General features: G+C 36.9%; 1 protein-coding gene across 3 annotated transcripts in view; it reads left to right on the top strand.

Moving 5' to 3' along the window:
- The window catches only part of WDR47 (WD repeat domain 47), a 65,263-nt gene that overhangs the window by 7,927 nt on the left and 34,482 nt on the right, over nucleotides 1-22,854 (top strand). For 2 of the 3 annotated variants that reach the window (XM_039251089.1, XM_039251091.1), the window contains exons 2-6: nucleotides 4,942-4,982; nucleotides 8,784-8,950; nucleotides 11,112-11,195; nucleotides 15,615-15,699; nucleotides 17,701-18,503. In XM_039251089.1, coding sequence (XP_039107020.1) covers nucleotides 8,793-8,950; nucleotides 11,112-11,195; nucleotides 15,615-15,699; nucleotides 17,701-18,503 — 1,130 coding nt within the window. In that variant the 5' untranslated portion in view covers nucleotides 4,942-4,982; nucleotides 8,784-8,792. The remainder of the gene's footprint in view (nucleotides 1-4,941; nucleotides 4,983-8,783; nucleotides 8,951-11,111; nucleotides 11,196-15,614; nucleotides 15,700-17,700; nucleotides 18,504-22,854) is intronic. The other variant, XM_039251090.1, reaches the window with a different exon arrangement.

Consider the following 22,854-nt stretch of genomic DNA (forward strand, 5'->3'; position numbering starts at 1 on the left):
GCAGAAGGAGAGGGAGAGAATGTCAAGCAGGGTCCATGCTCAGTGTGAGCCCAGTGAGGGGCTGGATCCCATGACCCCACCATCACGACCTGTGCTTTCATCAAGAGTTGGATGCTTGGGGCGCCTGGGTGGCTTAGTCGGTTAAGCGTCCGACTTTTGCTTAGGTCATGATCTCCCGGTTCGTGGGTTCGAGCCCCGTGTCCGGCTCTGTGCCGACTGCCAGCTCAGAGCCTGGAGCCTGTTTCAGAGTCTGTGACTCCCTCTCTCTCTGACCCTCCCCTGCTCACGCTGTCTCTCTCTCTCTCCTAGAAATAAATAAAACATTAAAAAAAATTAAAAAAAAAAAAAGAGTTGGATGCTTAACCGACTGAGCCACCCAGGCGCCCCATGAAGGATATTTTTCATCTGTTTCACAAAGCACACTTCAGTACCTTGACTTTAGGTGTGATAGAAAACTATGCTGAGGGTCTCATTATATAATAAAAGGTGAAATTGTGTTCTTAGAGAAAACATCATTTTTACCATAAATAAACAAGGTAAAAACACAGAAATAAGGAATATAATATGAATTTATATGAATAGTTTACTTTGATCTTGGTTGATACAGCACTAATTTCTGATTGGAGTTCATTTTTATTACAAATATTAAGATTATAAACTTTCTAGGGATGCCTGGGTGGCTTAGTTGATGGAGCATGTGACTCTTGATCTCAAAGTTGCGAATTCAAGTCCCATGTTGGGTGTGGAGCCTACTTTAAGAAAAAAAAGAGTATATACTTCCTACATTACATTCTTTATAGGTTGAAACTCTGCTTAATAAACATTTGAATGTTCACCGTGAGCTGCTGTGATGATTTAAGGAATAAATGGTTTAAAAAATCTTGTAATTCTTTGTGGCACCTAAAGCTTTTGGCTGGGAGTAAGGAGACCTGTAATTCTTAGCTCTGTCTAATGTCTAATAATTGTGTAATCAAGCGGTGGTGCTGTTGCTCACTAGTGAGTGGGATTCTCATTTTAAATTGTTTAAAAGAATAGACTTGCTTTGGTCTGCCCATACTTAACCTGCTAGGTTTCTCTTGAGATCAGTGATACCATCTGTGAGTTTTCTGACTAGAAGCTGTTCAGTCTGAGACCAGAGAACACAGCAAAGGTCTGATAGGTTGGTTTTTATTTATTTTGGGAGAGACAGAGACAGTGCAGAGGGTGGGGTGGGCAGAGAGGAAGGGGGAGAGAGAATCCCAAGCAGGCTTCATGCTGCCAGCACAGAGCCCAACACAGGGCTTGAAATCATGAAACTAGGAGGTCATGACCTGAGCCAAAACCAAGAGTCAGACACTTAACCAACTAAGCCACCCAGTGCTTGAAAGGTCTGCTAGGTTTTAAAGAGATCTGCTGAACCATGTTCTAAGCAAGTGAATTAAAAGTATATTATTTAAGAATAAAAAGAAAATTCTCTACACGTTTTGTTGTTCGATCTAAAATTCTTATGCAGTAGGGACACCTGGGTGGCTCAGTTGGTTAAGCATACAACTCTTTGATTTCAGCTCAGGTCAAGATCTGATCTCAGTTGGAGAACCCTGTATTGGGCTCTATGCTGACAGGCTGCTTGGGATTCTCTCCTCTTTCTGCCCCTCTCCTTCCCCTCTCTTTTGCTTGCTCGAGTGCTCCCTGTCTCCGATAAATAAACATTAAAAATTTTTTTATATAAATAGGGGTGCCTGGGCAGCTCAGTCGGTTGCTATGTTCCTTCTGGTACTTTTTTTTAAAAAATTAATTATTTATTTATTTTTACTTTTTTTTATAGCTTATTTATTTTTGAGACAGAGACAGAACATGAGTGGGGGGGGGCGGGGCAGAGAGAGAGGGAGACACAGAATCCGAAGCAGGCTCCAGGCTCTGAGCTGCCAGCACAGAACCCGATTTGACCATTTTTTCCTTTACATTCTCTGGGTTATGGGACTTAATTACATAGTCTGAGTCAAAACTAGTTTTGCTTATCTTGTAAATTTTTAGTTCTTAGCAATTAAATCTTTTTTAAATTTTTGTGAGTTTCAATATGAAAAGAACACAAATAATTTAATCTCATAAAGATTGAAATAATATTTGAATCAGATCTGAGAAAAGGTCTTATGTTATAAAAAATGACAAATTACTCTGAAATATTACTTCTCCAGATACATAATGAATAACATTATATTCTTTATATTACTAATTTCTTCCATTTAGTTGTAATTAGAATTTTCAAGTAATTTGCAATTAGAAATCATTACTTATATTTCATATTATTATTTGAATTTTTTAAAAGTAATATTTGTACATATTACAAAATTCAAAAGGTATAAAAGATTATGTAGTGGAAAGTCTTCTTCCCATTCCTATTCTTTAACTATCCAGTTTTCCTTTAAGACTACCATTTTTATCCATTTTTTGTCACTTTTTCTCCCAAAGATATTTTATGCATATACACAATATACAGTTTTTGTTAATTGAATTCTCATCTTTTTATAGCTGTATTAAGCAGCACCTGCTTAAAGATAATTTGGTCTTTAAGCCAAAATTATTCACAGTTCCAGAAGGTAAATTAGCATAATTGATGAATAGAAGAACAGCTGTCAACAATAAGAAGGGACCCATGCTATATCCATGTTATAAACGTTAGCTGATTAGCAGACATGACAGAGCTTTGCAGTTAGAAGGGCTTTTGTTTACTTGCTTATATGATTTAAAACAAATCTATTTTCTTTCTTCTTATTAAACTGACCTTATACAGACTTCTAATTATCCCAGACATTGTATTTCCCCCTAAGAATATATATATCAATAACAAGTATATTGAAATGTGACTTAAAACATATTATAAAACTTGAAATCATAGAAATTGCCCAAATTAACCCTCTTATTCTATTTTTAATAGTTTTTTATATTTTTAAAACGTTTTTTAGTGTTTTATTTTTAAGGGAGGTGGGGACAGAAGATCCAAAGTAGACTCTGTGCTGAAAGCAACAAGCCCAATGCCGGGCTCAAACTCCTGAACCACGAGATCATGAGCTGAGCCAAAGTTGGACACTCAACCGACAGAGCCATCCAGGTGCCCCTGTTTTTGAAGTTTACTTATTTTGAGAGAGAGGGAAAGAGAGAATCCCAAGCAGGCTCTGCACTGTTAGTGTGGAGTCAGAGGAGCAGCTCATGACCTGAGCTGAAATTGGAAGCTTAACTAACTGAGCCACCCAGGTGCCCCTAACCCTCTTATTCTATGTATGAAGATTGAGGCCCATAGAGATTAAGTGACTTGCAACATCACATTTATAATTCTGAAGGACCAGAAGTTTACAGTTAACTGATCTGATAGCAACAAAAATTTTTAGAATGCTATTTTTTTTTAACAAGGTAGCTAGTAAATTTATTCTTCCATTTTTTAAAGGAAAAAGTGCAGTAGTTTTATGTTACAGTTTCGTATTAAAAGGGTTCATGGTGGGACACTTGGGTGGCTCTGTCGCGTTAGCGTCCAGCTTGGACTCAGGTCACGGTCTCACAGTTCATGGGTTCAGGCCCCGCATAAGGCTCTGTGCTGACAGTTCAGAGCCTGGAGCCTGCTTCAGATTCTGTGTCTCTGTCTCTCTGCCTCTCTCCCACTGGTGCTCTGTCTTCATCTTTCAAAAAATAAAATGTTAAAAAAAATTTAAAAAAAGGGTTCATGGTACTTCATTTCCTTACCTGCATTTTTGCCTGTAAACCGGAATCTTAAGGCACTGTAATTCATTGTTAGGCACTCTGTAATACTTGGAAGATTAAAGAGGGTGGTTTTTATTGTGTGGGATGGAGTTAGAGATTAATGGAACTTTTCTTAAGCATTTTTTTCTTGACTATAAAATCTGTAATGGCTGTACCTTGATTTCCTTCATCTTGTACTTGTGAATCATTCTTAGCTTTGTGCATTGTTCTTCCTTCCTAATCTGTATTATAAGTGAGTAAAGGAATGTTTCAAATGTTCCACATTGCAAAGGAACATTTAAATCCTATCTATTTATATTTGATTAGAAAGCTACTGATATTTTTTTCATAAAACTTTTTCCATATCCATATATAGAAATATACAGAGGTCAATATATTTCTGTTGACATTCTTTTTTTCCTTAACATTTTATCTTTAATATTAGATTTCTAAAAATCATTTTATTTCTTGCCCCTTAATATATTATTCTAATCTTGTTTGACTAAGATAGGAATCAGTATGAGTATAGAGGCTGCATCTGGAATTTAGTTTCTGTAGCTACTAATTGTATCTAAGTACTAAACTACTAACAACCTTCCTCCTGTGTGCAGATATACTTATTATTAAAGAAAACATTTCTTTATCTCACCTAGTCCAGGATTGGGTATAAGTAAAAAGTTCTTTTTTTTTTTAAGCTTATTTATTTGAGAGAGAACATGTGAGGGAGGGAGAGGAAGAGAGAATCCAAAGCAGGCTCTGTACAAGTAGCATGGAGCCAGATGTGGGGGCTCAAACTCACAGACCGTGAGATCATGACCTGAGCCAAAACCAAGAGTTGGACACTTAACTGACTGAGCCACCTAGACTCCCTAAGTAAAAACTTTTTTTTGTAATTTTTTTCTTTTTTAATTCTGAGAGAAAGAGAGAGACAGTGTGAGCAGGGGAGGGTCAGAGAGAGAGGGAGATACAGAATCTGAAGCAGGCTACAGGCTCTGAGCTAGCTGTCAGCACAGAGCCCAATGCGGGGCTCGAACCCACGAACTGTGAGATCATGACCTGAGCCGAAGTCAGATGCTTAACCAACTGACCCACCCAGGAGCCCCAAAACTTATTTTTTAAAAGAAAATCCATAGAGATGTTTTTGTGATTTTTTAAAATAGGTAAATGTGTCATTTCTTACAGAAATACAAAAATATTCTGATTTTTTTTCATTTTGTTTTCTGTTTTCAGTGGAATACACTTTATTGTTGGCTCTACATAAATTCTGCCTGGTGAGTAATTATTCACATGCACCATGTGCTGGCATGTCTAATCTACAGTGTTGTCAGACCTGACTTTGGCATAAATAGATTAAAGGGCCAGAGTTCTGTCTTTTTGAATGGCTTTTAGAATGGTTGCAAACAAAATAATCTACTCTGTACCTTTTAAAAAGCATTTCTTCATTGATTTTTGCACCTTAAGTTAATTCAAGTAAACTTTATTGAGCTCTTATGTACTGTACATCTCATTTAAAGATGATTTTAGTTATTTCTAAACTAGCTAACTCTGTTTTATATCCTCCCTGTGAAGGGGGCATGAAGCATTTATTATTGAATTCTACTCTTCTGAATTAGAGAAAAATTCTGCTTGGTAGTGATAAATAGCTTAAGGAGATTAAGAATGTTTATGAATTATGTTTTTATGTGTTATCTTTAAAAGTTATATTTATAATAATATATTTAATTTCTAAATTATATAGCTGGGATTTGGGGAGCCTCTACAAATGTTCCAGTAACACAGAGTAGTTAGGAAAGAATAAGATATAATCATCAAGCGTATGCCTATGTTTTATATGCTATTCAGCAGCAGTGAATCTTATAAGAATTAAAATTCTGGATTGACTGGTTAAAATACTATAGTTCTATACTAGGAATTTCACAGTATAGATTTAAAGCTTGTCTTTTTAAAAATCCTGAACAATTTCTAGGTTAATTAGGATACATTTTTTATATCTATTCAAAATTTAAATGTAAAGTCAGTGTAAAAAGTATGTATTTGTAAGAATATATTTCTTTTCTTAGGCTTTATTAATCAGAAATGATGGTAGCATTGAACATGTAGTTATGATTTATTTTATTTCTTTAATGTTTATTTATTTATTTATTTCAAGAGCATGTGCATGCACTGCCTGCAAATTGGGGAGGGGCAGAGAGAGAGGGAGAGAGAGCATCCCAAGCAGGTTATACAATGCCAGTGCAGAGCCCAGTGTGGGCTCAATCTCACAAACTGAGAGATCATGACCCGAGCCTAAATCAGGAGTCAGATGCTTAACTGACTGAGCCACCTAGGTACCCCATAATGTGAAATTCATAATAATTCCAGAGTTCTTCCATATTTAGACTGAAGGTAAAATAGAGGCCTATAAAATGTTCAGTATCATTGGGTATATTGGACAACGTTAGAAAATTGCATCTCAGTTCTGCACTAAGTTGTATGGTTGGTACGTAGTGATATAAGTGGTTTATTTCTGAGAGAGAGAGAGAAGGAGAGACAGTGTGAGTAGGGGAGGGTCAGAGAGAGAGGGAAACACAGAATCTGAAACAGGCTCCAGGCTCTGAGCTGGCTGTCAGCACAGAGCCCGACATGGGGCTTGAACCCACGAACTGTGAGATCATGATCTGAGCTGAGGTCAGTTGCTTAACCGACTGAGCCACTCAGGCGCCCCTAGTAAAAGCCATTCTTTTGCTAGTGAAAATCATATGAAGATTTGGGGAATGCTAAAACCACTAATCCTTGTGCTCTAGGAGTAATCTCAGGCACCTCTGAAATGTAATTAAAATTTAGTGAGCGGAAATAACATTAATTTTACTATATCCTTTTTTGGACAAAGTCTGTGAACAGGAGGATGGTCAGCTCAGAAGAGAGCAAAGAGAAACCCAAAGCATGCAGAACTGGGCAGCTGCTCTTTTCAGAGAGAGTTGGTGATTTGTTTTGTTTCTTGAGGCACGCATGTGCTTATTGTGGTGATGGATGTAGGAAATTAGCTTGACATAGGAGATTAGCTTAATTTGATGTTGTTAAATATTTGAATCATATGAATATCTTCCCATGTTCTGTCCCTTGTTTACCCTACCACCTTTTCTACCTAATAGAGAAAATCTAATCATCTGATATGAGCATTCTAGTCTGCTAGACATTTACACTTCTCATTATAAAGAAAGAAATTGACAAAATAATAAATTGGAAAAAAATTAACATGTTTGGATACATATATGTGTTTGTTTCTGTGAGTGTGGTTAAGGTTAGTTGGTCCCATGATAACGATATGCTTACAGTAGTCTGCTTCATTGATGACCTGTGTTGATGTGCCTTTGCCGCTAGTCCCTTCAGCATGGTAGTCTTTTGTTCTGCTCTTAGCGTTAACATTTGAAAATTGCAGCAGCTTAGGCCGTTTAACTGTGTGGCCTCATCTGTGAAATGATCTTCAGAATTTCTCCTAGTTCTAAATCTTTATGAGTTCATAACTACGTGCTCAATTGTATCGCTGTAAACTTTTAGATAAAAGTTAGAAAAGATTGTAGAGAGTTGAAATATCTGTTTAATATTTAGGTTGCTATGACTTAAAGTTATACTTTTTTTTATACAGTTTTTTTTTTAATGTTTTATTTATTTCTAGGAGAGAGAGAGAGAGACAGCGTGAGCAGGGGAGGGTCAGAGAGAGAGGGAGTCACAGACTGAAACAGGCTCCAGGCTCTGAGCTGGCAGTCAGCACAGAGCCCGACGCGGGGCTCGAACCCACGAACTGCGAGATCATGACCTAAGCGAAAGTCGGACGCTTAACCGACTAAGCCACCCAGGCGCCCCTTAAAGTTATACTTTTTAACCAGCCTTGTTTTTTGACTCCAAAGTACAAGGTACAATATTTTGTGTTGCTATAGACTATAAGCTTCTTAAGGACAAGGCCAGTGTCTTGTAAGTATAGAACAGTGCCTATCACAGAGAAAAAGCTGCTTATTGAATGAGTGTATTGCCTACAGCAAGATATTTAGGACATAGCTAAACATGATTATTAATTACTTTTAAAATACTCTTTATTATGACAAATTTTAAAAATGTGTAAGAATAGATAGAATAGTATTGTCTCAGTCCACTTTAGTTGCTGTAACAGAATACCACAGACAGGGTGGCTTATAAATAGCAGAAATTTATTGCTCGTAGATTTAGAAGCTGGAAATCTAAGACCAGAATGTTCACATGGTCAGGTTCTGATGAGGACTCTGGTTGCAGATGGCTGACATCTCAGTGCATTCGTACATTGAGCTGTCTTTCTGGGGCCTCTTGAAGGACACTAATCTCATGAAGGACAGAGCCCTCAAGATCTAATCACCTCTTAAAGGCTCCACCTCCTAATACTGTCGATATGGGGATTCGGATTTCAACAGATTAATTTTGGGAGGACACAAATGTTCAGACTATAGCAAATATAAACGAATCTCCCTCCATTTACCCATTACCCAACTTCAATAGTCATTATTCTTGTTTCATCTTTACCTCCTCCGATCTCCTCATGTATTATTTTGAAACAGATCACAGACTTTATATCATTTAATCTGTATTATTACAGTGTGTATCTCTCAAAGATAAGGACTTAAAAAAATTACAGCCAGGGGCACCTGGGTGGCTCAGTCGGTTAAGTGTCTGACTTCAGCTCAGGTCATGATCTCACGGTTCGTGGATTCGAGCCCCGCATCGGGCTCTGTGCTGACAGCTAGCTCAGAGCCTGGAGCCTGTTTCAGATTCTGTGTCTCTCTCTTACTCTGACCCTCCCTTGCTCACATTGTCTCTCTCTGTCAGAAATAAATAAAACATTAAAAGATTGAAAAAAAATTACAGCCATAACCTTTATTACACCTTGAATATTTATTACACCAGAATGACTGTTTTTGATAAATATTAAGTTAATGTCATTTCAAAATAACTATACTGAATATTTCCAAGAAACCTATTATGTGTAGTTTTCAGACGGTTAGTTAATAACACTTAGAAATAAAATAATAGGACTAATTTTTGTTTTTGTTCTATTTAATATTTAGGCTATCAACATGACGGCTGAAGAAACAGTGAATGTAAAAGAGGTTGAAATCATTAAGCTAATTTTAGACTTCTTGAATTCAAAGAAACTTCACATTAGTATGTTGGCCCTTGAGAAGGAAAGTGGAGTCATAAACGGCCTATTTTCAGATGACATGCTTTTTCTGAGGTATGATTTCATTAGTATTATGAGGTTTGTAGCTCCTTCAAAGAAGTGTTAAGTATTAATGAAGTAATATGTGTATTTCAGGTAGATATTTATAATCGTGAAAAGGTTATATAAGTATACTTTTTAAAAATAATGTTTGTTTTTATAATAGAACATTTACAAGTAATGTTTTCTGTAGAATCTTTTCAATAGTAAGATCCAAAGGTCCATTAAAAAAACTAGAGCCACAACTCCATTGTGGTTGTAGCATGATCATAAAAAATTCTTTATTAAAAAATAAGAGACTCCAGAAGGATAAAGAAAATATTTCTTAAATACCATCTTTTTGGCCATAGAAGTGAATGTGAATATGTTTATTATAGAAAATATAGAAAAGGACATGAGAAAAATACCCATCACCCAGGCATACTACATGCTGATGATTTTCTGTGCATATTAAAAAAAAAATCAGCAATTCTGTTACATTCTATTGTAAGGATAGCTTAGTATCCTTCTTTACCCGTTAACATCATAAGGATTCTCTTTGTTATTACAAATTTATACTTAAAAAATTTTTCAATTTAATTAATTTTCTGATTGTTCCCCAATTTTAAACAAATTATTTCCAATTTATCTTAAATGCTCTGTTGAACATCTTTTATACATAGGACCTTTTCTGTATCTTGGATTATTTTCTTAGAACAAGATTCTTGGGATTGCAGAGCAAAAGGGAATTAACATATTTGCCAAAATGGGAAGCTAAATATATCCTAACTTGAGTTAGATGGAAGAAGAAAAACCCAGATTTCCAGACAGAAATGTACTCTCTGCTTATGTGATACTGAATATCCTTGACAAAGAGTACAGATTCTTGGACATGTGGCATTTTGTGACTTGGAAAGCCTTAAAAAATGAAGCATTCCTAAGTCACGAAAAAGAAACTTAAAAAAAAAAAAAAAGCTTCAGTATATTAAGTGTTTATTTAAACCCCTTGAACTTCCCTGTATTTGGTGTTATGAATGTCATTTAGCCCTGGGGAGCTTAGTTAATGATACAATCAGGAACCAGTACTGAGGCAGTATTCTTTCGGCCCTTTCTTTCAAGCATTGCTACTCCTGGAATTTAGCAGTGGCTCTCAAATACCCCCTGCTTCCAAGAACCTGCTGGGTTTCTGATGAAGTTCTACTGGTCTGAGGTGAAATGCAAAGAATTTCAGAATAGTTAAGTTTTTCATTAAACTAAATATCCATCTTAAAGGGCTAACCTTTGAAATTCTGCCCTTTCTTTTTAAATATTAAAAGCCTCTTTGTAAAATGATTATGATATATATTATGATTGCTTCTTATTAATATTCCTTATTTGCAGGCTTAAACAGTGGCAATCTGGTTTGATCCTCCTGCCCATCCCTTTTTAAATTTTATTGTTCTAAAAATCCAGAAGTAGGGAAATCGCTATTATAAAAGAAGAACCGCAATAAGAAAGCCTTATAACTTTTGAAAATTCCTACAGACCACTAAAGTAGGATGAAACCTGATCTTATTCCTTGCTGTTTTTATTCTCAGAGTATACATTTTATTGTTCTATGCCTCAAAAAATGTAGAAACCACATTTTAGAGCAGGATTTCTCAATCCTAGCACTACTAACATTTTGAGCCAGATAATTGTTGTGTGGGGCCGTGGGAGTTTTCCTGTGCATTGTAGGATGTTTAGCAGCATCTCTGACCTGCCAGTTGCACCCCCAGATTGTGACAACCAAAATGTCTTCGAACATTGCCAGATGTCCTGGGGACAAAATCGCCCCCAATTAAGAACCACTGATTTAGTGAGTCTGAAACATAGCCACACACTGGCCCCTAGATAATACAGAAGAGCTTTAAAACTGTAAGATGAATAGGAAAATAAAGGAACTTTTAGACTTAGCCCAGTGTTTTTATATAGGTGAAAAAACCCCACCTATATATTAGAATGAGAAGTGGGTGCAGATTCACAAATTCTTCTCCTAGGATATGTTGTTACAAATAAGTTGTCAAAAATTTATTTTATTATAGTGTTGAGGAACCAAGTAAGATGTTCACCTCATTACAGACTTCAGACTGAAGTTTTAATGATATATTATCATTTATTCTGCTTTTAATTAGTGTAACCCAAACTTGATAACATGCGTGGGTTTTTCTTTGTATAGGCAGCTAATCCTTGATGGTCAGTGGGATGAAGTTCTTCAGTTTATTCAGCCTCTAGAATGTATGGAAAAATTTGACAAAAAACGGTAAGATATCATGTAAAGTTTTAATATTGTCTTCTCATTGATACAAGCTTAACAAAACAAAATAATAAACAAAAATTTAAAAACAAGGCTGTTAGCTTTCCTAGAAAATAGCGTATCAATCCAATGAGTTGGAGCACTTCTAGAGGACAAGTTGTATGGACTTCAGTTGGTTGAAAATCTGATTTTTAAACATACCTTTTTTGACAGTGTATACAAAAAGTCACAAGGGCCGTATCTGAAACAGTTGTTTCTTCCTAATTTATTTTGAGAGAGAGAGAGAGCGTGAGCAGGGAAGGGGCAGAGAGAGACTCCCAAGCAGGCTCCATCTCATGACTTTAGAGATCACAATCTGAGCTGGTATCAAGAGTCCAACAGAGCTCAAGCAAGTGAGCCACCCATGCACCCCAGTAGTATGAAGATTTTACAGATGTCATTCTATTGTCTCCTCACCTCCATTATTTTCTGATGAACACTTAGCTGTGTTTGTATCCAGATTCTCTTGTATGGTTTATTTTGTCTTTTTTGTTTTCTTTTTATGGTTTTTTTTTTTTTTTTTTTTGCTACCTTCAAGATCTTTTTTATTGAGGTGTGTGTGTATTTTTTACTGTTTTTTATTTTTAAGAGACAGCATGTGAGCTGGGAGGGGCAGAGAGACAGAGAGAGAGAGGGAGAGAGAGAAAGAGAGAGAGGATACACAGGATCTGAAGCAGACGTGGGGCCCCTATTCATGAACTGTGAGATCATGACCTGAGCTGAAATTGGTGCTTAACTGACTGAGGCACCCAGGCACCCCTATATATATACTTTAAAATTTTTTTCAATGTTTAATTTTGAGAGAGAGAGAGAGAGAGAGAGAGAGGCAGAGCCAGGGAGGGGGAAAGGCAGAGACAGAGGGAGACATCCAATCTGAAGCAGACTCCAGGCTCTGAGCCATCAGCACAGAGCCCGATGTGGGGCTAGGACTCATGAACCGTGAGATCATGACCTAAGCCAAAGTCAGATACTTAACCAACTGAGCCACCCAGTTGCCCCTATTAAGGTATATTTAACATATAAATAATGTTATATTAGTTTCAGGTGTACAGTACAGTGATTAGATATTTGTATATATTGTAAAATTGTGATCACAGTAAGTCTAGTTAACATTCATTCCCATACATAAACACTTTTCTTTCTTGTGATGAAAATTTTTAAGATCTCAGTAATTTCCACGTGTGCAATACAGTATTAACTATAGTCACCATGCTGTACATTACATTTCCATGACTTATTTTATAACTGGAAGTTTATACCTTTGGACCTACTTCACTTCACCCATTCTGCCTACCCTTCCAGCTCCTGCCTCTGGCAACAAGATTTTATCATTTGCTTTCAGCAGTTTGATTATGATGTGCGTAAGTGTGGTTTCTTTGTGTTTTTCCTGCTTGGGGTTTGCTGAATTTTTTGGATCTGTAAGTTTGTATTTTTCACCAAATTTGGGAAGTTTTTGGCTATTCTTCAAATATTTTTTCTGCCCTTTTCTTCTTCTGGGACTCTGCGATGACTGATACTATCCCACAGAGCTGAGGTTCTGTTCATTTTTTAAAAAAATTTTTTTTATTTATATGTTTTTACTTATTTCTGAGAGAGAGGAAAACAGCATGAGTAGGGGAGGGTCAGAGACAGAGGGAGACACAGAATCCGAAGCAGGCTCCAGGCTCTGAGCTGTCAGGCTCCAGTCTCTAAGCTGTCAGCATAGAGCCTGATGCAGGGCTCAGACTTAACAAACCATGAGATCATGACCTGAGCCGAAGTCAGACACTTAACCCCAGGTGCCCTGATTGTCTTTTTCTTAACTGTGAGTCACTTTTATTTTTAAACATATCTAGTCACTTTTAAAATGTATTCTGCACATGTGGATTCATTGCTGAGGCCCTAGATTCTGTTATCTCCCGTTGAAAAGTGTTGACCTTTATTCATGTAGGTAGTTAATGTGGTTACACTCCCACTTAGTGGATGCCAGCTGAGATCTTTGTCAGTTAGCCTTCCATCTGTTGCTTTCCCTGGGCTCCTTGGAGTCTCCCTTGCATTGTCACAGTTTCAGGGACAGTCAAGTATTTTATCTGAGTTTGTATCGTAGATTTTGGTGTATTCTTCATTATGGCTTCCTTTGTGTTTGGATGTCGCCCTGTTTTTCACCCACTCTTGCAGTACCAAACTTTTTGCTGACTTTGAAGAATGAGAAACTGTAGCTTTCTTTTTGAGTTTTAGCTCACATTGTGTTGATTGGAGAGTGCCCCCAGCTGGAAGACCTTAATACTCTTTAATCTCACCCCAAAGAATTTTATTTTTTTCTCACGAAGATTGACTGCCCTCTAGTTGAACCAGCTTTTTGTTGTTGTTCATTGCTTTCAAATAGTTATTTTTAAAATTTTATCTAGGATTTATCATTGTTATTTGCAGAAAGGTCAGCCAGATACAAGTGACTCTACATTAATAGAAATAGAACCTTATATTGTTTTTTTGGTCCTTTGTTCATACCACTGGTGCTGTTTGATACCTGTTTGCTTTTGCACATTCTTCATTTATCTGGAAGAGTATTCCTTTCACCATCTCCTGCCTTTATATAGCACACATCTGATCATCTTCCAAGAGTCAGCTTGGAAACTTATAAAACTTTCCTAATACACTCCACCTCTTCTGATAGAATTGGTTTCACACTCCTTTGAGACTTTGCTGAAACAATGTACATATTTCATACAACTTATTAGATGACCCTCTTTTTGAAGGCGAGTATTTTGTTTTATTGGACATATATTTGTTATCATAATAATGGTTGAAAGAATGACTTGAAGGTTCATTATTATTTTCTTTCAGTCCTTAAAAATAATTTTTCTTTAAGGTGCTTAAGGCATCAGAATTTTTTGTTCTTCGACAAGTCAAGGAGACCTCTCCCTGAAAAATCTCTGTTAAAAAGCTTTGAAGTTTATAGTTATTGTATGACTTCAGAAATGTTCATTCTTCCTACTCTTTCAGCCTGCTTTTTATTAGACTTTTCTCATGTTTGAAAAGAAAAAAGGACAGGGGTGCCTGGGTGGCTCAGTTGGTTAAGCGTCTGACTTCGGCTCAGGTCATGATCTCACGGTTTGTGGGTTCGAGCCCCGTGTCAGGCTCTGTGCTGACAGTTAGCTCAGAGTCTGGAGCCTGTTTCAGATTCTGTGTCTTCCTCCTCTCTCTGACCCTCCCCTGTTCATGCTCTCTCTCTCTCTCAGAAATAAAAAACATTTAAAAAAAAAAAAAAGAAAAGAAAAAGACATATTTTGAATAAAATGCAAAAATAATAAAAACACAATAAAACAAAACATTTTGAATGTAAAGGATTTTGATTTCATATTAGATTATAATTGACATCTTTCATAAAACTTGATTTTTGGTTAGAATTAATATTGGATATAGAAATCCTTCCTTTGAGTGTTAAATTGTGTTTACTTACTACTAAAATTATTTTAACTTGACTTCAGTGTGATAAGCTTTTAAGAATTTTAAGAATTTTTTTTTTTAAATATTTTTTTATTTATTTCTAGGAGAGAGAGAGCGAGAGACAGCGTGAGCAGGGGAGGGTCAGAGAGAGAGGGAGTCACAGACTGAAACAGGCTCCAGGCTCTGAGCTGGCAGTCAGCACAGAGCCCGACGCGGGGCTCGAACCCACGAACCGCGAGATCATGACCTAAGCGAAAGTCGGACGCTTAACCGACTAAGCCACCCAGGCGCCCCTTTAAGAATTTTTTTAAAGTTTATTTATTCATGTTTGAGTGAGAGAGAGAACAAGGGAGAGGCAGAGGGAAAGAGAGAATCCCAGACAGTCTCTACACTGTCAGTGCAGAGCCCGACACAGGACTCAGATTCACAAACTGTGTGATCATGATCTAGGCTGAAATCAAGAGTCAGATGCCCCAAATTTTAAGAATTTTTTGAAAGCAGGGGCACCTCGGTGGTTCAGTCACTTAAGTGTCCTACTTTGGCTCAGGTCATGATCTTATGATATGTTAGTTCAAGCCCCACTTCCAGTTCTCTGCCCTCAGCACAGACCCCACTTTGGATCCTCTGTCCTCCTCTCTCTCTCTCTCTGCCCCTCCCCAACTTGCCTGCACACACACACATGTGCATATGTATATGTGTGTGTGCATGTGTGCACTCTCTCTCTCAAAAATAAACATTAAAAAATTTTTCGAAAGCAAAGGTAATCATAGTAATTTATAAGGGCATTTGATTTATGAGACATTGGAAAATTAATTTCTCTTAAAAAATATTTTTAGAGGAATAATTAGCTCTTTAAGACAAACTTGGCCTGTTTTGCTCTAAGGTTTCATTTCCAATCTTTGACTTTGTTGTAACTCAGCTTTTGAATCATTTTAATGTTTCATATTTTATTTTTTACAGGTTTCGTTATATTATCCTGAAGCAGAAGTTTTTAGAAGCTTTGTGTGTTAACAATGCAATGTCAGCAGAAGATGAGCCCCAGCATGTAAGATTTTTATTCCTGAAGGTTTGCGCCATAGTCTTGTTTCAGTCATAAGTATTTTATTTACTAAAACAAAAGAGTAGTATCATGAGTTTTCAAAGTTTTTATGAGCTAGGATGGAGTAAGATCTACTCTTTTGTAGCTGTAGTACTTTCAATCTACAATGCTTCTAAACTTGTTCCAAGATTTAGATACAGATGATAAATGAATGGCTGCCTGGTTGGAGAGTGTGTGCTCCCCTCTGTTTAAGGTGATTTAGACTGCAGGAGATGTTTGACTTGAAGATTCTACATCTTGCTTGTTTTCTTATCCCAGAAGTAGATTGTGTTTACCTCTTCTTTTTGTTTTTTCAGTATTTACATTTATCCAGAGGTGTTTTTTTTTCCTCCAAGTTTTTATTTAAATTCCAGTTAGTTAACTTCCAGTGTAATATTAGTTTCAGGTATAGAATCCAGTGATTCATCACTTAATATACAATACCCCAGTGATCAGTACAAAATAGAGGTGGTTTTTGATAAAATATGTTTGTCTTTATGACAATTTAAATTTAGTGAAACTAAGTGTTTTTTTGGATTAGAGAGTTATTTTTAAAGTTGTAATTATAGTATTGTTTTATCCAAAATCAAGGAAGCTTACTGGGTGCCAGTAAGTAAGTGTTCATTGAAATAAACTCAAGGTATTACAATGAGAACTTTCATATATAATAGAGAAATGTTTGCCAGACAGTGATGTTTAAGTGTGAAAAGAACACTGGAATGTAAGTCAAAAGACTTAATTTTTATTTTGTCTTTGTCACTAACCAGCTGAGTTACTTTGGTTAGATCTGCTCCCTAACTTTTCCCATGTGTAAGCTAAAGAAAGGTGAATTCTGCAAACTCTTAAGATTCCTTACATCATTAAAAGCTTATTATTTAAGATAATATTCAGTATACAAATTAGCTAAGCTTCATTTGTTCTGTCTTCATACTAGGTTTTTTTGTTTTTATTTTTTTTTAGAGAGAGGGAACATGAGTCGGGGAGGGGTAAAGGATGGGGGACAGAGAGAGAATATTAAGCAGGCTTCACAACCCAGCATGGAGCCTGATATGGGACTCAGTCTCATGACCATGAGATCATGACCTGAGCCGAAATGAAGAGTCAGGCATTTAACTGACCGAGTCACCCAGGCATCACACATACTGTTTTTGTAGTAAATGAACTGTAGATGTTTTTTGCTTTTTGTTTTCTGATTTGCTTGCTTTCCCCACACAAATTTCTGTAATAGCAAATTTGAGAATGACTTCTTTGCTTTTTGGGTAAGCTGTAGTTATAGTAAACCATATAAACAATTGAATATCGGCATGCTTCAGTTTTTATTTCTAGAGTACTCAATTATTCTTGACCTTAAAAAATTATACATTTGAGAATGATAGTTTGAAGCTTGAACTAGAACAATATTTTTTAATGTTTACTTATTTTTTTTTTTTGAGAGAGAAAGAGTACTAGTGGGGAAAAGGTAGAGAGAGAATCCACTGTCAGCATGGAGCCTGTGAAATCATGACCTGAGCTGAAACCAAGAGTCGGATGCCTAACTGACTGAGCCACCCAGCACCTAGGCATCCCTAGAACACTATTTTTTTAATATCTATTTTTTTTAATATCTATTTTTCAATGCTTACTTATTTTTGAGAGAGAGAGCGAGAGATCATGACCTGAGCTGAAGTTGGACACTTAACCGACTGAGCCACCCAGGCGCCCCAAACATTATTTTTATTAGTAAGAGTTTACCAAGTAACCAGATTATTTGATATTTTTATTTTAGTGGTGAAAAACATTTTGGCTCCTGACTTGAAAGTTGTTAAATAATCTGCAAATTATATGAGTACTTGGTGACAATAGAGTTTATCCTTTTGCAATTAAAGCTTACAAAAGTTTGTAAAGTATCTTAGTATTTGAATAAAATACTCTTGTGTTCATATTTCACAGCATCTCTCTTTGTAGTGATCACTTCCATTTTTCTTACAGCTGGAATTTACCATGCAAGAAGCTGTGCAGTGCTTGCATGCCCTAGAAGAGTACTGTCCTTCTAAAGATGATTATAGCAAGCTCTGTTTGCTTTTGACTTTGCCTCGTCTGACCAATCATGCTGAATTTAAGGACTGGAATCCCAGCACTGCACGAGTTCACTGTTTTGAAGAGGCTTGTGTCATGGTTGCAGAATTCATCCCTGCTGATAGGAAGCTAAGTGAGGCTGGTTTTAAAGCAAGTAACAATCGTTTATTTCAGCTTGTGATGAAGGGCCTACTTTATGAATGCTGTGTAGAATTTTGTCAAAGCAAAGCAACTGGAGAAGAAATTACAGAAAGTGAAGTGCTTCTTGGCATTGACCTTTTATGTGGTAATGGTTGTGATGACTTGGATCTGAGTTTATTGTCATGGCTTCAGAATCTCCCATCTTCTGTCTTCTCTTGTGCTTTTGAACAGAAAATGCTTAATATTCATGTTGACAAACTTCTGAAACCTACAAAAGCTGCATACGCTGATCTTTTGACTCCTCTTATCAGCAAACTTTCTCCCTATCCATCATCTCCAATGAGAAGGCCTCAATCAGCTGATGCCTATATGACTCGCTCTCTGAATCCTGCTTTAGATGGCCTCACTTGCGGCCTGACCAGTCATGATAAGAGAATCTCAGATCTTGGAAACAAAACTTCTCCAATGTCACACTCCTTTGCTAACTTCCATTATCCAGGGGTACAAAACCTCAGTAGAAGTCTCATGCTTGAAAATACAGAATGTCACAGTATTTATGAAGAATCCCCTGAACGGTAAGCATTTGCTTGTAAAAATTAGAAACTGTTCACAAGTGTGAAATTGTATGTGTGTGTGTTTAATTAGTCCAAGTCCCTTTAGTTGAAAGTTATCCTTAAACTTTACAGAGCATTTCTAAAATTTTGATAATTAAAATTATCAAGGAGAATCTTTATTTTTATATCCTATATTATTATTTTGCTTGTTATTAAGGCAATGAATGTGCATTGAAGACATTTTGTAAAATACAGGAGAGTATAAATATAATTAAAATCCCGTGTAATCTCACACTTAGATGATGTCTTTTTTCTATGAATACATTTTTAAAAATTGGGAATGTACTATATATATTCATATAATTTGCTTTTTAAGACTTGGTCTTGAAAATATTCCCATATTTTTAAACATTTATTGGGATAAGTGGTTAATTATGGATGCAGTATTCCATTGTACAACTGTATCATAATTTTACCTAATTCCTTATCATAGGACAGCAGATTATTTCCACTTTTTTCTCCTTTGTGTCTAGTACTGAATAGTCAACAGTATTGAATGTGTATATGTAAAAATCTCTGATTATTTCCACTCTATTTTTTCTAGTCACTCTCTTTTTAAGTTTATTTATGTTGAGAGAGAGAGAGCACAAGTAGGGAAGAGGCAGAGAGGGAGAGAGAAAGAATCCCAAGCAGGCTCCACAGTGTCAGTGCAGAGCATGATGCAGGGCTCTTAACCTATGAACCATGAGATGTGACCTGAGCCTGAGTCAGACCGATTGAGCCACCCAGGTGTCCCTTTAGTAACTCTTAATATAATGAAGGAAAAAAGTGTTAAATCCAGCAGTCAGCTTTCCTTTCAAATTTGGCATGAAATAATAATTTCCTGGTTACTGGTTCTTTATTTCAAGAGTTAGAAAATTTCTTCCCTCACTTTCTAGGAAAACCATTGGGACAAGTGGCTGGTTTCCTATACTCAGAGTTGATACTATGAAGTATTATTATTGACTGCAAAAATTTATTGAAAGAGGGGCGCCTCCATGGCTCAGTCAGTTGGGCATCTGACTTCAGCTCAGGCCATGATCTCCTGGTTTGTGGATTCAAACCCTGCATCATGCAGAGCCTGCCTGGGATTCTCTTTCTCTGCCTCCCTATCTACCCCTCCCTCCCTCAAATAAGTAAACTTAAGTAAAATTTATTGAAAGAGCACAAAAACTAAACTTTATTATTTATTTATTAAAAAAATTTTTTTAATGTTTATTTTTGAGAGAGAGAGAGACGCACACACACAGAGCATGAGTGGGAGGGGGCAGAGGGAGACACAGAATACAAAGCAGGCTCCAGGCTCTGAGCTGTCAGCACAGAGCCTGACATGGGGTTTGAACTCATAAACCACGAGATCATGACCTGAGCCGAAGTTGGATGCTCAACTGACTGAGCCACCCAGGTGCCCCAGACTGAACCTTATTTGATTCACATACGATAGTTGGAAGGAGCACTGGACTTGGAATTTCTGTTTCTAGTTAAAATGAGAGAAGATCTTTAGTTAAGACACAAGAAATGTAAGATGAATATATATAGAAGCATTTTCTGTTAAGTTGCCACAAGATTGTACAGGAGGGGGGTTGTGATATCTTTGTTTAATATTCCTTAAAGAGAAGGGGGGATTTTAGGATGTTAAATGAGGAGACTTCCTAAAGCCTAGGCTGACTTTTTTTTTTTTTTTTTTTTTTTGAGGGAGAGAGAGAAAGATCAGAAGTTGGGGAAGGGCAGAGAGAGAGGGAGAGAGAGAATCTCAAGCAGGCTCCACACTGTTAGTGCAGAGCCTGACGTGGGGCTCAAACTCAGAAACCACAAGATCATGACCTAAGCTGAAATCAAGGGTTGGATGAACTTAACTGACTGAGCCACCCAGGCGCCCAAGCCTAGGATGACTTAAGAGGCATCTTATTGCTCTACTTTAAAGATAGAGATGATATCTAGTAATGAAAATGGATGAGTATAACTTAACATTGAAGCATCCTGTTATCTAAATCCCAAAGGAATAGAGAGTCTTGAGTATTGGTAGACTCTATCTTTTTTTTATTTATTTTTTTTAATGTTTTATTTATTTCTAGGAGAGAGATAGAGACAGCATGAGCAGGGAAGGGTCAGAGAGAGAGGGAATCACAGACTCTGAAACAGGCTCCAGGCTCTGAGCTGGCAGTCAGCACAGAGCCCGACGCGGGGCTCGAACCCACGAACCGCGAGATCATGACCCAAGCGAAAGTCGGACGCTTAACCGACTAAGCCACCCAGGCGCCCCTGGTAGACTCTATCTTAAAGTTAAACTTTTCTTGGACTTTCCAATCTCTTTAAAGAAATTTTTCATTGTCTGGGATGTTGGGCTTCAATTCTAGGGGAACTGTTGAGTATGTAAGATGATTGGAACTTCTTGGTCAGTATAATGTTTAGACTTGTACACCAAAGGGATTGTTTTTCTAAAGAAAAGACACAAAAATCCATCCAGATCTGACTCTACATGTGCTGTTGCCTGTGTAAAGAAATAGTAGAGATTGAGGAATGACTAGATAAAGATGGAAAGAAGTAGAGTATAAGCTACTAGATCATTATAGAATAAGAGAGATAAAATGTGACATATTAAAATGTGAGTAGTACATGTGTTATTAGCTGAGCAGTAACATAACCACGAGAATATCTCTCATGCCTGTGAAATTGGAAAACTTATGAGGCAAAGCAATGTGGAATAATGAATGGACTTTGGAGTCGGACTTGGACTTGAGCAAGAGCTTTGCCCTTTACTAGTTGTGTGACCATGGGACCATTAATCTCTTTGAGCCTAAGTGATCTCTATGAAATAGGATGTTGACTTGCAAAGTGAGATATAGCTCCTAGCAGGGTGGCAAGCATGTGCATGGTGCTTAGTAAATACAAATTTCTCCCCTTCTGAGTGTCCTACTCCTGGTAAAGATAATATGTCAAAAGGGCTACTGATAGCATGCCATGGGTAAGTTACTATGCTGTGGATAAAGTATAAAACTTTACTTTCGAAAAAGTTAACCTTATTTTTAAAAATATCTTAGGTGTGGGATGCCTGAGTGGCTCGGTTGGTTAAGTGCCCAACTCTTGATTTTGGCACAGGTCATGATCTCCCAGTTTGTGAGTTTGAGCCCTGCATCTGGCTCTGTGCTTTGTGCTCTATGCTTACAGTGTGGAACTTGCTTGGGATTCTCTCTCTCTCTCTCTCTCTCTCTCTCTCTCTCTCTCTCCCCCCCCCCCCTCCCCCCCCTCCCTCCCTCCCTCCCTCTCTCTCTCTCCCCCCCTCCCTCCCTCCCTCTTCCTCCCTCTGCCTCTCTCCCTCCCCACCTCTCTCTCTAAATAAATAAACTTAAAAAATATTTTAGGTATGGTTTAAAAATGTTGAGAAGCTTAATTAAATCAATTATCTTAAAGATGCCACTTGAAGAAACTCTTATTTGTGGTAATATATGTTTGAAGTCAGTATTTGTTTAAAAATATTTGAGTGTCTACTCTGTATTGGCATCATGCTACATTCTAGGAATGTAGTGATGGAGTTACTATGGTAAACAAGAAGATAAAACATGAAAGAAGGGTTTATAAGAGAGTGTATGGTGTTTTGTAAAGACAGCTTTTCACTCAAACATAAACTCCAAACAAAAAAGAAAAATCCATTGAGAAATAAAAGCTTTGGCTATTCAGTGTAATGATCTCAAAATTAAATGGCAAAAACAAACAAAAACTCAGAAATGAGTCAGCATTGGATTTGGAGCCTGAAGATCTGGATTGAAATCCTAGCTTTATTTAGTTTTATTTACTGGTTATGCAGTTTTAGGAAAACCACTTTATTCCTCATCTGTGAAATAGGAGTTACAACCTATTTCACAAGTTACTGTGCAAGTTAAATGAGATAATACATATGGAAATGTATAAATTGCAAAATTAAATGTTACTCTATGAAGGTTATTTTATTTTATATATAGTTAATAACTCTTGTTAAATCTAACTTGTGGACATAAAATGGGGGTTCTTGTGGTCATTAGCAGGTTACAGCAGAGATTAGTAGCTGAAAACTTCTCCTAAATCCTTCTACTTCCTCTTCTGGGTGCATGTGTGGATATGTATGCTGAGGTACTTATCAGTTAGAAACCTTTTGACCAATGGATGCCTTTATGAAGATGACTATTTAGCTCTGCTTCCTGACCTCCAGACCTGTAATTTGTGCATTCCATACTCTACCTGGAGAGGCTGTTATGAAGCCTCTCATAATCAAATTCCTTCAAGGCAAGGGCCATTTTACTCTTGTATATGTTCTCATGGTGCCTTATGCCAGCAGGTTATCTGTATAAATGTCTGA

The sequence above is a fragment of the Hyaena hyaena genome, unplaced genomic scaffold, assembly GCF_003009895.1.
Source record: "Hyaena hyaena isolate Hyena2069 unplaced genomic scaffold, ASM300989v1 scaffold_390, whole genome shotgun sequence".
In the NCBI taxonomy this organism is placed as follows: Eukaryota; Metazoa; Chordata; class Mammalia; order Carnivora; family Hyaenidae; genus Hyaena; species Hyaena hyaena.